The 14,349-nt window shown below is 39.1% G+C and overlaps 3 protein-coding genes across 3 annotated transcripts in view; 1 reads left to right on the top strand and 2 right to left on the bottom strand.

Moving 5' to 3' along the window:
* Positions 1-757: 757 nt before the first annotated feature.
* LOC121740457 overlaps positions 758-14,349 on the bottom strand; it is a 31,989-nt gene continuing 18,397 nt past the window's right edge. The window contains exons 6-17 of the mRNA XM_042133151.1: positions 7,135-7,287; positions 6,671-6,814; positions 6,424-6,531; positions 5,975-6,216; positions 5,632-5,836; positions 5,493-5,551; positions 4,934-5,392; positions 3,567-3,960; positions 3,172-3,274; positions 2,596-3,099; positions 1,900-2,048; positions 758-900 (exon numbers count right to left, since the gene is read on the bottom strand). Of these exons, the coding sequence (XP_041989085.1) occupies positions 773-900; positions 1,900-2,048; positions 2,596-3,099; positions 3,172-3,274; positions 3,567-3,960; positions 4,934-5,392; positions 5,493-5,551; positions 5,632-5,836; positions 5,975-6,216; positions 6,424-6,531; positions 6,671-6,814; positions 7,135-7,287 (2,648 nt within the window). The 3' untranslated portion in view covers positions 758-772. The remainder of the gene's footprint in view (positions 901-1,899; positions 2,049-2,595; positions 3,100-3,171; positions 3,275-3,566; positions 3,961-4,933; positions 5,393-5,492; positions 5,552-5,631; positions 5,837-5,974; positions 6,217-6,423; positions 6,532-6,670; positions 6,815-7,134; positions 7,288-14,349) is intronic.
* Positions 7,635-14,073, top strand: LOC121740460. Its single transcript, XM_042133155.1, has 6 exons — positions 7,635-7,792; positions 8,283-8,344; positions 8,536-8,636; positions 9,444-9,522; positions 13,573-13,644; positions 13,838-14,073. The coding sequence occupies exons 1-6, from the start codon at positions 7,744-7,746 to the stop codon at positions 13,922-13,924; spliced, it is 450 nt and encodes a 149-aa protein (XP_041989089.1). The 5' UTR covers positions 7,635-7,743; the 3' UTR covers positions 13,925-14,073.
* Positions 10,936-12,586, bottom strand: LOC121740459 (THAP domain-containing protein 2-like). The gene is made up of 4 exons (XM_042133154.1): positions 12,429-12,586; positions 12,005-12,191; positions 11,291-11,368; positions 10,936-11,215 (listed from the first exon to the last, which is right to left on the bottom strand). Exons 1-4 carry the CDS (start codon positions 12,491-12,493, stop codon positions 11,081-11,083), a joined length of 465 nt encoding a protein of 154 aa, XP_041989088.1. The 5' UTR covers positions 12,494-12,586; the 3' UTR covers positions 10,936-11,080.

The raw sequence follows: 14,349 nt of genomic DNA, 5'->3' as shown, positions 1-14,349 counted from the left end.
CTGCAAAGGAGTTTTTTTTTTATTTGTACCACCGTGAAACTTTTTTTAACAGTTCCCTGTATGATCATAAAATATAGAAGTCTGATAATGCCATACCTGAGGGTAGACAGTCAATATTGCTCCGCGTAACATCAATAATTGTTGTTCCATGGCAAGAACGTCTGTAACTGGCGACGAACACAGAGGTTCTCCCCAGCCCTGCGGGCACTATCGACTAATGAAAACGGTTCCCCGAATGCGGGCCCTGTGGCACGCGTTCCAGAAATCTCCAGCACCCCGCATGCGGGCCCTATCGACCAATGAAAATGAGCCATTAGAGCTGTTTAGAGCGTATTTTTTGAGCTTTTCAAGTTTTAGGCGCTTTGAAGACGACGGGGCGGGACGGGCCGGTCAATTTCGCTGTGTACGCCCGTCGATGTCTGTGGCTGCCCGCGCCGCGTACACAAGGCACACGCCGTCTGCGTTACTGCATGTAAACTGGTTTGTGTGATGCACGGCGTGCAGCCGCGGACATGAGCCGCCAGTGCCCGCCGGGCACCAGCGGCGTGGTCTTTTTGCCCGCCGTGTGCGTTGGTAATATGGGATTCCTTTTGTGCTATTGTTCGCGGCGAAATTAACCGGCCCGCCCCGCCCCGTCGTCTGCAAAGCGCCTTAAAGCGATTGGCCTTTGGAGGTTGTGTTTTGTGTGACCGTGACGTCCACGTTCAAGAAAGTTAAGTCGGAATCCTCTCTGATGATGAATAAATATAAGAAAGAAGAAAATAATAATACTTTATTTCCTCAACTGCACAGTCAGGGTCTGTCGACACAGTTTGGTCACAGTGCTCTCTTCTTTTCGTCGTATTTTTGCGGCCAAGCGTCCTAAGCTGAATCTAGACTTGGTGCGGTCTTTCCGCTGACCTGAAATAAATTAAAAAGATAGTAATTTAGGTCTAACATAATATTTGAAATCCTTACAAGTCACAGCTTTTAGGAAGATTTTATATGTATTATGTGAGCATAAAATATCATGGTGCCTTGCTTTTGGATTGTTGTGAGTGACGAATGGTTGGAGACTCAAAAAGAGAAAATTTAACGGAAAATTTTTGACATAAGCTCCATACATTATCTGTCAAACTCCTCATTAAATTGAAGGTTAATTATAATTAAATGTCTCTGAGTGCGGCAGTTAGAGACGCATATTAATTATTATTATATTTTATCTGTAATTAAATGTAGAGTTTGACAGATAATGTATAGTGTAATTAATATAGTGTAAATAATTACAGTTAAGTAATATTCGTCTCTGATTGCTGCAGTAGGTAAGTAATTGAATGAAGATTTTGACATAAGCCCCATACATTATCTGTCTAATTCTACATTTAATAAGACAAAGGGTCAATTCAGACTGGAACGCGATCCGTAGGCCGTAGATGCATTAATCTAAATTTGTATAGATTTGGCAAGTACTTCAATTGCGTGAGACGTCATGCAAATCTGTCAATTCAATACAAATTTAGAAATGCATAATATCTGTGCGTCGCGTTGCGGTCTGAATGACCCTAACTCTAATTAAATGTAGAGTTAGACAGATAATGTATGAGGCTTATGTCAAAATGTTCACTTAATTACAGTTAAGCTACGAATAATAAAAACTAAGGAATCGTAACTCCCATACTATTACCGTTTTAAATTTGGTTCCTTTTGATCTGTCATGTAACGTCAGCCTAGTACCGCTCAAGGTCACCTAAATATTACAAATGTATTGAAATGTGTAGGTACCTAAGGTACACTTTTTTGACAAGTATTGTGGAGCATGTTTTTTGACGGAGTTACTTTTCCTTAGTTTTTATTATTCGTAGCAGTTAAGTAATTAATATTCGTCACTGATTGCGGTATTAAGAGTGCAAGATCGTTTACCTTCAGCAACTCTCTGCCAGGTGTCCCTCTCAACGTTGACCATGCCAGTGGAGAGGCTCCGGCCCAGGTTGGAGGCGGTGCGGCAGAGGCGGACCTGCTGCCTGGCCGCGCCCGCAGTCACGTCACTGTCGCAGCTTACACGACTCGACCTGGGAAGTTTTGAACATTTAATTGCGCCGTCTGGTGGATTACAACTACTCTACTATAAGGGTCAGTGCCAGCGTCAATGCAGACTTAATGGAGAGCAGCGTCGATAATTTTTTATCGCACTTGAAAATAAACTTTAATAATATTAAACTAATGTGCGATAAGGTATTCCCGCGTACCCTAGAGGACGCGCGAGCATTTTTTGTAAGGTTCAAACTTCAAACGTTTATGTACTTAAACTTTAAAGTAATAAAATCCTCTCTGCTGCGCACCGTTCTATCAGAGTTGACCCTAAAGGGATCTTAGAACGGACTTACTTGGACCCTTAGAACGGAGTAAACTCTTCTTAGGTTCAATCCGCCGGAATGGCTCGGCTGGGGTAGGGGACTCACCAAGCATGGGATCTACCCACTTCCCATGGCGCTCCACTCGCTGCTTAAGATAAAGTCGTGGGAATGACGAAAACAGCCCCAAAGTGGGTTACACGCGAAATAAATAAAAAAAAAAGAATATAATTAGTACAATCGGCTATAAAATATTTCAACTCACCGATCTCCTGGTCTCAAATCACTGGCTGAGCTGGTCCCGTCTCGCCTCATTTGGGTCGAAAACAGGAACCTCTCTCTGGCTTCGCGAATTTTTGCTGCTCGTTCCGAAAGCCTCGCCATCAGCTGGTCCGTTTGTAAGGAATTGATGTGAGGATCTACTGAGACTGATCTATCGAATGCGACACCATCGGTTGCAGATCTGGTTAAGGGTGGGAGGACTTCAGACTGCTGCCTCAATATTGGCGGTTGTTCAACAGGTTTTGGTTCTTCTTGGTCCAAATTTCTAGGTACTATTGTGTCTGTACTCGCCCCAGCTTGCATGTCTTCTTGCCTAGGAGGTTCGCTTTTGTCAGGATGCAACGCATTGGCGCTGTGCGACTTCAACACGCCATCTATAGCCAGAGTGCTCGGTGGGATACTTTTCTCCGAAGAATTTCTTTCCCGTCTTGACAGCTGGCAAGCGCTTGCGGATTTTTGGACTTCTTTTTCGAGGAACGGATTACTTCTGTGTAAGTTAAATAACAGTAAATTATTAGGTTATAAGCATAAGATGTGAAGATATTTAAGTTGCTTTTACCTAATATTCACACCAACGGGCATATCTGGAGGTCTGCGCCTGTCTGATTTTGGCGATCTCCAGGGCGGCGATGCGGCACCACTGCTGATTCCCGACACAGGACCTACGAAATCAAGCAATGTTATTAATTAATTATACAATTAAATAATATTATTATGAAATAAGCGAAAACAATAAATAGACAAATAAACTACTACAGATTGGGTATATTGACATCAAACCAGTAAAATTATCAGGGCCTAGAGACAAGTGTCAAGCGATTATCGTAAACGCCAACAAAGTTTATGGGATTTGACATTAGTATTCGCTAGCGAAGCGATGACTTATGTCAAATCGCATACATTTTGTTGGCGTTTACGATAATCGCTTGCCACTTGTCTAGTAGGGCAGATTACCTTCTTCGTTAATTTTTTTGTTGTATCGTTGAATCATTATTCGTATAGAAGGAGAAGTTTCCTTTGGAGAAGGCTTTCTTTGAGACGAAGGAGATGAAGGAAGTGGAGGCCTCGATTTCGACCTTTGTTCGTCATCTTGAAGATCTCCCGAACCTTTGAACTTATTTTCGGTGTCTTCTTTTTGACTTTGTTGAATAGGATTAGGATTTTCATTTTTGTGAGGCGTAGGAGAAGGGCTCACATTATCTAAGTCCTCCACATTCACTGGAATTACAGCTCTAGGTATAGATTCTCCGCTTCTCACGACGGGAGAGAATATTTTTCTAGTAGTTTTAACTATCACCTCTGGCGACACACCCCTTTGGTCAGGAGTTTTAATTTTTAGTACATACACCTGTAATTAAAAAATTTATTTTAGCTTGAGTAAAAAATAGTACCTGGATGACCGAGCTTTGCTCGGTATAGCAAACACTCATTGACTTCGTGTTACTTAATAACGCCATCTGCTGGTCGTTAAAACAATTAGTTGCTCACAAAATGGTATTATTATTCGCCAATAGATGTCAGGAAGAGTCATATTTTTCAGTTTATCAATTATCGATAAAACACGAATATATATTCTGTACATTAAAGATATAAAAAAAATAATAAGCGGGGGCTGTTACTACATCGCTATAGAAGCCAAAACTGTGGTTAGTTTTTTGTCTGTCTGTCTGTCTGTCTGTCTGTCTGTATGTTTGTTCCAGCATCACACGAAAACTACTGATCCGATTTGAATGCGGTTTTCGCAGATATATTTGTCTTCTCCCAACTTAACATCTGTAGCGGTAGCACGGCGACCAGCGGAAATGCGAAAGTATGGACAAACTGTGGAAATAAATCTAAGGTGCCGTTCCGATCTTTTTTCGTTCCGAAAAATTCAAATAAAATGCCACTTTATGACACACTATAGTATATGTCATAATGTAGGATATTATTTGAATTTTTAGAACTATAGTCTGTCATAAAGTGGCTTTTTAATTGAATTAATCGGAACTAAAAAAGATCGGAACGGCACCTTAAGTTTATCTCCACAGTTTATGACTATAGTCTGTCATAAAGTTGCATTTTAATTGAATTTTTCGGAACGAAAAAAGATCGGAACGGCACCTTGGGTTTATTTCCACAGTTTGTCCATACTTTCGCATTTCCGCTGGTCGCCGTGCTAGCACTACTGGTGTACAAAAAATTTTCCCCCCACCTCTCCAAGGGGTCAAAAGAGGGGGTCAGATATTGTATCAAACTTTTTTGGCTACGCCCCCCCATATCCCCCCTAATATAAAATGTCATCAATATAAAAACTATATTAGTAAATATAAAACAGTTACCTCGCCTTCAGTGTCAGAATGTAGAGAAGCGGGCGGAGTTCTAGGTTTTTCTGAAGGTTTTCGTGGTCTTTTCTTACGTCGTGGAATTTCAACCGTCACCGTATCAACTTCTGGCTCAGTATCACTTTCTGAAGGCTTAGACTGTTCCCGCTCTAGTCTAGCTCTAGACTTTGATTTCTTTTTGCCATTACCTTTATCTTCTTTTCTGTCTTCGTTATATTCTTTGTTAGTTTTTAGTTCTTTTACATTGTCTTGTACTAAATTAGAGCTAGAACTTTTACTGGTTGACGGTAAATTTTGTACCTCGTCAGATTTCTTTTCTTCCACAGTAAATTTTTCATGATATCGGTGGGTACTGCCTTTTTCAATTTCCTCTATTGCTTTCCTAATAAATTTAGCATCTTCTTCTAAGCTTGGTTGTCTCAGTAATTTGATTCTATGTTCCTTTATTGATTTTTCCTATAAAAAAAGGAAAAAGAGTAAAGTTCAACACAATATATTGCTTTATTTCATAACATTTTTCTTTGTGAATTTAGGATTAAACAACATACTTATCTACCTGTTCATGAGTTTTCGTTTTGGTTTCCGTCTTTTTCTTCTGTGTAAACTTCTTACCATCTGAAAATAAAATAGTAGTAAGTATAATTATTAATACTTACATAATTTCTACATAATTGCGATTATATTTGGTTCCTTACCACCATTAGGTTGTAGCACAGCAGTGCCTGTTATCGCTGAGGAGGTTTCACATAGCAACCTGGCTTCTGCTGGTCCATACGTGTAAACCGGCGTCTGCGGCATATGCCTTGGCGATACTGCCATCAGAGGCGCCGCTGTACACACTTCCTCAGCTTCCACCTCCACCAACACGGCTGATCTGGCCGGTTCGTCATTATATTCCAGCTATAAACAGGAATTGTATACAGGAAGTTGCTAACAGACTTAAATTAATTTGAATCTATAATTTCTATCCAGACTTTAATAAATATATCGCATTTAGGTTATTTTTTTCAAGTTTCCCTAAATTGCCTTAACACTTACCGACTGATCTCTCTCATATTCTGAGTCAAAATCATCGGCGTCATTGACGCTTAAGCTGGAGGCATGTCGTCTGCCGAGACTGGGAGCTACGCTGCCGTCCGACTGTGTGCGAGTGAGAGGGGCTGACGGCTGTTTCGCTTTGGCACGAGCTGCCTGGAGTAAAGCGACGGTGGACGCTTCGGGAGCGATGCGTTGGTTCTTCTCCCATTCTTGTAACTTACGTGTGAAGGATCTTGATATTCCTGAAATATGACGAGATTGTAAGTATTATTCTTGTTTGTAATGCTACCAAGTACCACACCACTGTACTTTTCTAAAGTAAACCAAAAAAAAAAACCATAGTAACAGTTATTGCTAGTACTACCGAAAAAAATATTCAGTTACATAACATGGTTTCATTTTAATTCCGATACCTGAGTTAAACTACAAAACTTTTAACAGAAAGGTACCTTTAAACTTCATGATTCCGGTGGAGGTTTGGACAAGCACCTCATCTGGCTTCGTGTCACCTTCCCAGGGAGGCACAGAGTTTGTTTGTTTCATACGGGTCCAATCATCTGCAAAATATTGATAAATAAAGGAACATGGTACAAAAAAAGGACACTTCAATACGTCTGTTTCTAATATCATAGTTTTAACCACAACTTGACGGTGAGAATAACTTTGCTTTTTACTGAGAACATAATAATAACCCACCCCATTTCTTGAGGAAGTCTTCGCTGAGGTCTTGCCGCTTTGGCACTGGCGGAGGCTGCCGCACGCCTTTCATCCGCTGCCATTCTTCCAGCTTCTTTCTGAAATCTGCTGACAACTGCTCCTCGGTTGCTACAGGCCTCGATGCTGGAAGTGAAAAAATTCAATACAGTTATTGAGTATTGATAATAGTAATTATTGTTGGTATAGTGTGAGAAAATCCAAAACTGGGACAAATTAATTTAGATGAAGATTCTCGTTTTGTATCGTGATCTGCAAATTAATTTACAAAACTTTTTAGACATTTACAATGTGCGTACGTAAGGTATTATTACCCGTAAGCCTAGGCCGGTTTTAACCTTGGTGACGTCATATTACGTTCGACAAGAAATGAACCAAATGTCCTGGATAAATGCCATAAACGCACGAGAATATTCCCATCTGTCCCAATATGCTGTCATACTCACAGGAGTACAGGGAGTGGGAGATGGACAGCTTGCCGCTCCTGTCGGAGAACTCCTTGCCGAGTCGCGACTGCAGCGCGGCGTAGTCCCGGGCTATCTCCTCCCGCACCCCGCCCGCCCCGCCCGCCTCGCACCCGCTGCTCAGGCCCTCCGTGTCTGAAGTAGAACAAGGGGAACATCATTTTCGATAACAATGAACGAAGTTTAAAACTGTGTCCTGCATATCATCAACAACTGACAAGACTAGTTCAGTGAAGATGAGATTACAATACGCGTGAGTTTGTACCCGATGTATTTATTATTTTGCTCTATGATATTATGCTGAATTGGCAAATTTAATTTGCGTGAGACATCTTGCATGTCGGGAAGTTCCGCTGAAGCGTAGACCGTAGTGTAGTTTTGAGTTTGGCTCAAAAAATTATTTGCATATTTAAAAAAGTAACCGTCAATAATTCTTCTGTCATCAGAGTTTTGGCCATCACTCATTTTGAAATTATCAAAGTGCTGTGTGAAATTATCAGTAAACGATAAATAAATATACTGAACCAAAATATGTGTAATAGATAGTAATATCTATTTCATTCTGGTTATGAAAATAAAATCAAACTATAGATGGACAATAATAATGGCATGGAACCAACATCATCTAGTAGTATAACAGGCATGTGAAAAAATATTGTATTATAATTTATAGCCAGTTAATACGTTATTCTCTAATGTAAACGGGAACTGGAATGCAATTAAGTACATCCCTGTACCCGTTTACATTATTCCAGTAGCATTTTAGCGCTGGATTGGATTACTGGATTACATGGGCGTATATAAGGGGGGTGTCCGGACGGACCCGCCCCATTACTATCCATCTTCCTTGTCCAATTTCGACAATAATATATTATGAACCTCGCCGATTAAAATCGGTGCGGTACATGTATAAAAAAATATTTTTGATTTTCTAAACACGTTGCCTATTTGCTGTTTGCTGCTGCGGAACCCTTCATGGGCGATTCCAACTCGCACTTGGCGGCTTTTTATATATACGCTCGTGCTGGATTAGAATAATGTTTAGTTGTTTCAGCAACTCTATCTTCTAACCACTAGGTTCTTGCGTCTAGCGTTCTTGTTCATCTTATAACAACCAATTTTATTTACAGAATCGATTTTTCTTCGTGTGGCCAAGACTACTCTACTAGCAGCTCTCGTCTATTTTGTGCTGGTATGACCAATATACATTTATTTTTCTGATTTCCTACTCCACATTTAAAGCGACTTTGTACCTAAGTGCATCTTTATCATTATTATTGGCCTTACATTTTATGAAGTAGGATTACATTAGTAAATTTAATTTTATGTGTTTTCGTCATTGAATGAACGGGGTAAAGGTCAGATTCATATCCCTTTTTTCAGTACTACCCCTTAGGCGACCCGTTTTTAGAATGCAAGAGCTGTTCTTCTTCGTCATGTCAGGAGTGCTCTACACTGTGTTGCCTATACTGGATGACTATACGGTAAGTTCCCAAACTGGCTTATATTTCAATGGGACACTATGTCGCGGTCGGTGCAACCAGTCGCTGCTGCTATCAAATTGTACACAGCAGCTCTAATATCTAAGAGACGTAAGGTACAAGTTGGAAGCCGGCTACATAAAGTTGCAGCAGACGATAACGAATAAAATTACATTAAGGTATTATATTAAGATAAACGAATAACTAGTAGATAGAAGTAGAACGCAACCAAAATGCCACCACTAAAGGTGCCGGTTGGCAGCGAGCGACATGAAGCGGCGACAGACGACGTGTGACGACACTACTGGTTTCTATGTATTTCTATGAATGAGTGTCGCTAGCTGCAGACAACCGGCACCTTTAAGGTGCTGGTTGGCAACGGGTGACATGAAGCGGCGGCAGATGACGTGTCGTCGCGACACCCTCTGCCGAATACCCTCCGCAGCTAGCGACACGAAGCTAGCGACACTTTTCATTGAAATACATAGAAACCAGTAGTGTCGCGACGACACGTTGTCTGCCGCCGCTTCATGTCATCCGCTGCCAACCGGCATCTTTAGTGGTGGCATTTTGGTTGCGCTCTATCATATCTACTAGTTATTCGTAGAGCTCTATGCATTTCCTTGATAGCGGACACTGGTTGCGCCACCATGCTGCTGCAGGTGTCCGGTGAAAATAATATTATGTATCCGGTGAACATAATATAAATTCATCCATTCCTTCATTCATTCATTCATTATGAAGGCCTTAATCTTCTTCATAATTTTTATCATTATTACATTTTTTAACTTATTTGTCTTAATGTTGCAGTGCTGCTTGCAATACCATAGAAACCACAAAAATAGTTATGCGAAAAATATTGGATATTTTATATGATTGCAAACTAAGGGTAAGCTTTTCTATATCTAACTACTTATCCTTTTTTCCGAGTTTGACTTGCTTACAATTAATAAAGTGAATTGTAACGTAGTTTCGAAAACCATCGCCACGACATCATTTTGGTGGAATATGTCAATATGATGATGGCATCGACATAATATTATCCATACCTAAATACATAGGTCTACCATAATATTATGCCAATGAGTAACTACAACTCTATTAGCACAATAGACATAACGACCAGTAGTTCGACTGCAAAGAAACGGACAGGTTTCAATATCTGTCAAATTCGTCGGGTTTCACTAGGATTATAAACGGAATGTGCCTCACCGCTCACGCTGGCTGATATTATAATTTATTTTTAAATATTTAAAATAAAGATTTCAAAATTGGATTCTGACAATTTTAATCGCATGTGCCAAAACACAAACAACAATACGACCAAAGAGGAACACGTCCATCGAATATGTCATATTTTTAAATTCGTAGGTAACAGTTAACAACCCTAGCGACGATTTTCGTCATAATACGTCAAATTTAAAAATTTCAACATCAGTTCTAAGTCGGCATCAAGAAGTTTACACCCTAATGGAGGTATCATAGTGAACAATAGATTGAAGATAAAAAATATGTCCTTGGATGACGTCATTGTTATGTGCTATCCCTTTTCTTTAGGGTAACCAAAGTTTTGAATATTCTAGGACAAACAAGTAGCCTTAACTATTAGTACGGGAGCCCTAGAACAAACTTTCAAACAAATAAAAAAATAATTGTTCTAGGGCTTCCGTACTATACAGGGGGAGAACCTTGCTATAATTTACTAATTATTCTAATGCCCGGGCCGCACCTGTGTAGTGCTTCGTGCTTAAAACGATACCGTATCCAGGACAATCTGCGTGTATCGTAATCATAGCACAAAGCTTCGTACGATAGACGCATGTACGGCCGCGGCATTAGTCATACACTACGAATAATAAAAACTAAGGAATCGTAACTCCCATACTATTACCGTTTTATATTTGGTTCCTTTTGATCTGTCATGTAACGTCAGCCTAGTACCGCTCAAGGTCACCTAAATATTGCAAATGTATTGAAATGTGTACCTATAAGGTACACTTTTTTGACAAGTTTGGCGTTTTGAAGCGCGCGTTAGGCGCGCGCTTAAAAACGCCCAATGTGTATTTTTAAAATGAGCCCAGTAGTTTTTGAGTTTATCCATTACAAACAAATCTTTCCACTTTAGAATATTGGTATGAAGTAAGATATTTTTCTTGGCTTTGTATATGAAATGGAGTAGAATTAAAAGACAGCTTCATATGAAAGATTTTTTATATTAAAGTCAAACAAAAAATTGGGGATTGATGGGTTTTAAGTAGTATTCTAATCAAATCAATCAAATCAAAATAATTTATTCATATAGGTCACACGGTAACACTTATGAACGTCAAGATTCTTAAATAGTTATTACAAAATAAACATCTCATTCTTAGATACATTAATACATGGTAATTATCACAATTTGACTTACATAAATTACTGACAAATTCCATTTTATATCTCTCTGATCATCTGATTTTAAACCTTTTTAACATTGGTTTTAATATATTTCTGTTATTTTTAAATAATGAACAAACAGGTAAAACGATAGCTTCTTGCACTTCCACAATTTGTTTCTTTTTAGGTGGTTCATTTTCATCGAGCTGAAAAGCAATGTGAGATGAAAATGTAAATGATAATCTAAGTCTCAAAGTCAGCCATAAAATTTTAATGCTTACATATTTTTCAAGTATCGGCATTGCTGACGCTTTAGCGCAAGGAGTTTCTTGTGAGCTTGAAGGAATATTAAGACATTCCTGAAAAAAATAAGTGATATTAAGAAGAAGAAGACACAACTTTAAATGATTAGTTACCTTTTTTTTTTATGGAATAAGGGGGCAAACGAGTAAACGGGTCACCTGATGGAAAGCAACTTCCGTCGCCCATGGACACTCGCAGCATCAGCTGCAGGTGCGTTGCCGGCCTTTTAAGAGGGAATAGGGTAATAGGGGAGGTTAGGGAAGGGAAGGGAATAGGGTAGGGGATTGGGCCTCCGGTAAACTCACTCACTCGGCGAAACACAGCGCAAGCGCTGTTTCACGCCGGTTTTCTGTGAGAACGTGGTATTTCTCCGGTCGAGCCGGCCCATTCGTGCCGAAGCATGGCTCTCCCACGTATAAAATTACCTGAAGTAATCTCATTTCTTTATTCATACTAATGTACTATCTTCATCGTCTGTGTGTCTGTCTTTCTGTCTGTTGCATGCTTTACAACTGGACCGATTTTTATGAAATTTGGCATAAACATAGATAAGATGTTGAGAAAGGACATAGGTTACTTTTATTGTGTATAAATACATAGTTCCCATGGGAAACGGTACAACCTAATTTTGCCACAAGGAAGCCGCAAGATACCTCTAGTATTTAGTAAAATAATTCACTATTAGAACTTACCAATGTTTCGCAACACCCACAAATCTTTGGTATAGCAGATTTCAATAAGCGGTCAGGTCTATTGACATCATAGTCTTCAAGTTCAGATCGAAAGTGTAGGCTACAAATTCTGGCAGATTTATAATAATTTGATTTTAATGGTATTTTAGATAACCAAGCTTGCCTCAGGTCAGGGTCACTAGGGAACCTGTAACGTAAAATAGGTGCCATAAATGTAAAATGCTAAGTAAAATACAAGGACAATCCAATCCAAACTAACTACTAGTCATCCTAGCCTAATATATAAAACTTTTGTCCATAACACCTTTATCGGGTAGTAAATCATTTGCAGTTATATGTACGAACTACGAGGACAATCCAATCCAAAGTACAGCTAATGGTCACCCTAGCGAAATGTAAAAAATATTTCATTTAATTAACTTACCCGTGAAATTTCACACCACAATTTGGATACCATGCACTTTTACAACCTCGAAGTACACAACTCATTGTATTTTGTATTAAAAATAATATGCTTTATTTACTTTATGTAAAAAATCGAACAGAGATGCTGTCAACAATCGGCAGCCATAATGTTTTGACTACGTTCTGAAATTTGCTTGTGTTGCTATTAAAAAAACTAACATTATAAAATGGGAGTAATGTGAATAAAAAAAAACATAAGTTTATTTTTCTTTTTGCTTTTGATGTTATGCAACCAAAAAACACCCTTGAATTATTATTTATTTAATTGTAAGGTTTTTTAATCGTGTATATGGGACGTATTTTAGGCTTAAAAACTAAAATTGATTTTGTTAATAGGGAAAATATAAAACACTTTGGCAACTCTGTGTTTTACAAGTGAGCGAGTGAGAACTATCAAAAGAAAAGAACAGGACATAACAAAAAGGTCAACAGAGTTCAAATATTTGATCTTCACTTTTTTGTTCTGTAGGAAAACTCCATTAGGGTGTAAACTTCTTGGTCGGCATACTCTATCATTCTGTCTACTCTGCTATTAGTATGTAGTCAAAAAGTCACCTTGACATTATTTAGTCGAGTCTATCCTGCCGGTTAAGTGCGAGAGCTTGCCGCAGCAAGGCCAGTAAGCTACAGTACTCCCAAATTAATAACGCGCATGGAAATCTTCGCTAATTGTCTTAATCACGGAAATACCCGAACCTATGAAACTTAAGAGCCCCAAACAATGCGCTTGTATGTTGCACCTTGTTCAAAGGAAATAGAAGTAAATATCATATAGCCGGTGGCTGTCCGCTGTCGCCGGTCAGTCAATAAGTGCTATAACTGTCCGGGAAGCCATCGCGGCGTTACCATGGTAACGTCCAAGCAACGTCAGACGCCTCTACGTCGCTGCAAAGCGCTGTTTTTCTTAAAGTTAAGTTTAAAACAGCGCTTGCAGCGACTTCTTCCGACGCTCGGAAAATACGACTGTTGCCGAAAAATTACGAAAATTTCTATGCGCATTATCACTTTGGGAGCACTGCACTTGGATAGATAATAGTGTAAAGTCCAGTCTACCAGGGTTGCTAAGCTTTTAGCGTCTGAATGACACTGTATACTATTTTCAGCTGTACATTCTGTTGGAGACGTTGGACCATGACGACTTCTGTGCCGTGTGCCGTATTAGTACCTCCGCGGCGGTAAGCTATTTTACCATACACTCATTTCTTTCCAGAAATAAAGCAGTTTTATATGTCGACTTATGACTCTATATGTACGAAAATGTAACCTATTTACGTTTAGTGTCTTTAAACATTGAACAATTGGCAGCTAAAACATTAAACAACTGTTAGGTTAAATTGTATTGTCACATAGACTTTTCAATTGCTTCAGATGAACACGGACCACAGTAGAGTCCCACAAAAGTGCAAGTGTGGAAGAAACTGCTGCAGAAGAAGAACCTTTAAAAATGAACCTTAAATTTTTTATATACTATTAAGTTCATAATATATTTGAGGCAATGCTGAAATTCTCGTAAATAGCTAAAGATGTTTAAAGTATTTTATATGTTGAATTTTGATTGTTAATGTTTTTCGTAACCGTTTATTAAAATTTCGGAAAATCTGTTAGTAAGTTGTTTCTCACATAATATTTTATACAGGGTGTAACAAAAACTAGTGATAATACTTTAGGGTGTGTACATGTTCCTTGTAGAGAGTTCACTGTGAAAGTAGCAGCTCTGAAAGACGAATTTTTTTTTCACTTTTGTATGGGCAAGAGCCCGAGCGTCACGAGTTTCCCCATACAAAAGTGAAAAAAAATTTTGGTCTTTCAGCGCTGCTACTTTCACAGTGAACTCTCTACAAGGAACACGTACACACCCTAAAGTATTATCACTTGTTTTT

Source organism: Aricia agestis, chromosome 3 (genome assembly GCF_905147365.1).
Source record: "Aricia agestis chromosome 3, ilAriAges1.1, whole genome shotgun sequence".
In the NCBI taxonomy this organism is placed as follows: Eukaryota; Metazoa; Arthropoda; class Insecta; order Lepidoptera; family Lycaenidae; genus Aricia; species Aricia agestis.
This window is presented reverse-complemented; position numbering and strand designations above follow the sequence as displayed.

What these genes read in the sequence shown, in the direction of transcription:
- LOC121740460 (XM_042133155.1), top strand. Translation starts at nt 7,744, where the DNA reads ATGGACAATAATAATGGCATGGAACCAACATCATCTAGTAGTATAACA. An exon ending in CTATACTGGATGACTATACG is followed by an intron (nt 8,637 to 9,443) that starts GTAAGTTCCCAA and finishes TTAATGTTGCAG; the next exon opens with TGCTGCTTGCAATACCATAG. An exon ending in GTATTAGTACCTCCGCGGCG is followed by an intron (nt 13,645 to 13,837) that starts GTAAGCTATTTT and finishes CAATTGCTTCAG; the next exon opens with ATGAACACGGACCACAGTAG.
- LOC121740459 (XM_042133154.1), bottom strand. Translation starts at nt 12,493, where the DNA reads ATGAGTTGTGTACTTCGAGGTTGTAAAAGTGCATGGTATCCAAATTGT. An exon ending in TGTGGTGTGAAATTTCACGG is followed by an intron (nt 12,192 to 12,428) that starts GTAAGTTAATTA and finishes TTTACGTTACAG; the next exon opens with GTTCCCTAGTGACCCTGACC. An exon ending in TGCCGATACTTGAAAAATAT is followed by an intron (nt 11,216 to 11,290) that starts GTAAGCATTAAA and finishes ATTGCTTTTCAG; the next exon opens with CTCGATGAAAATGAACCACC.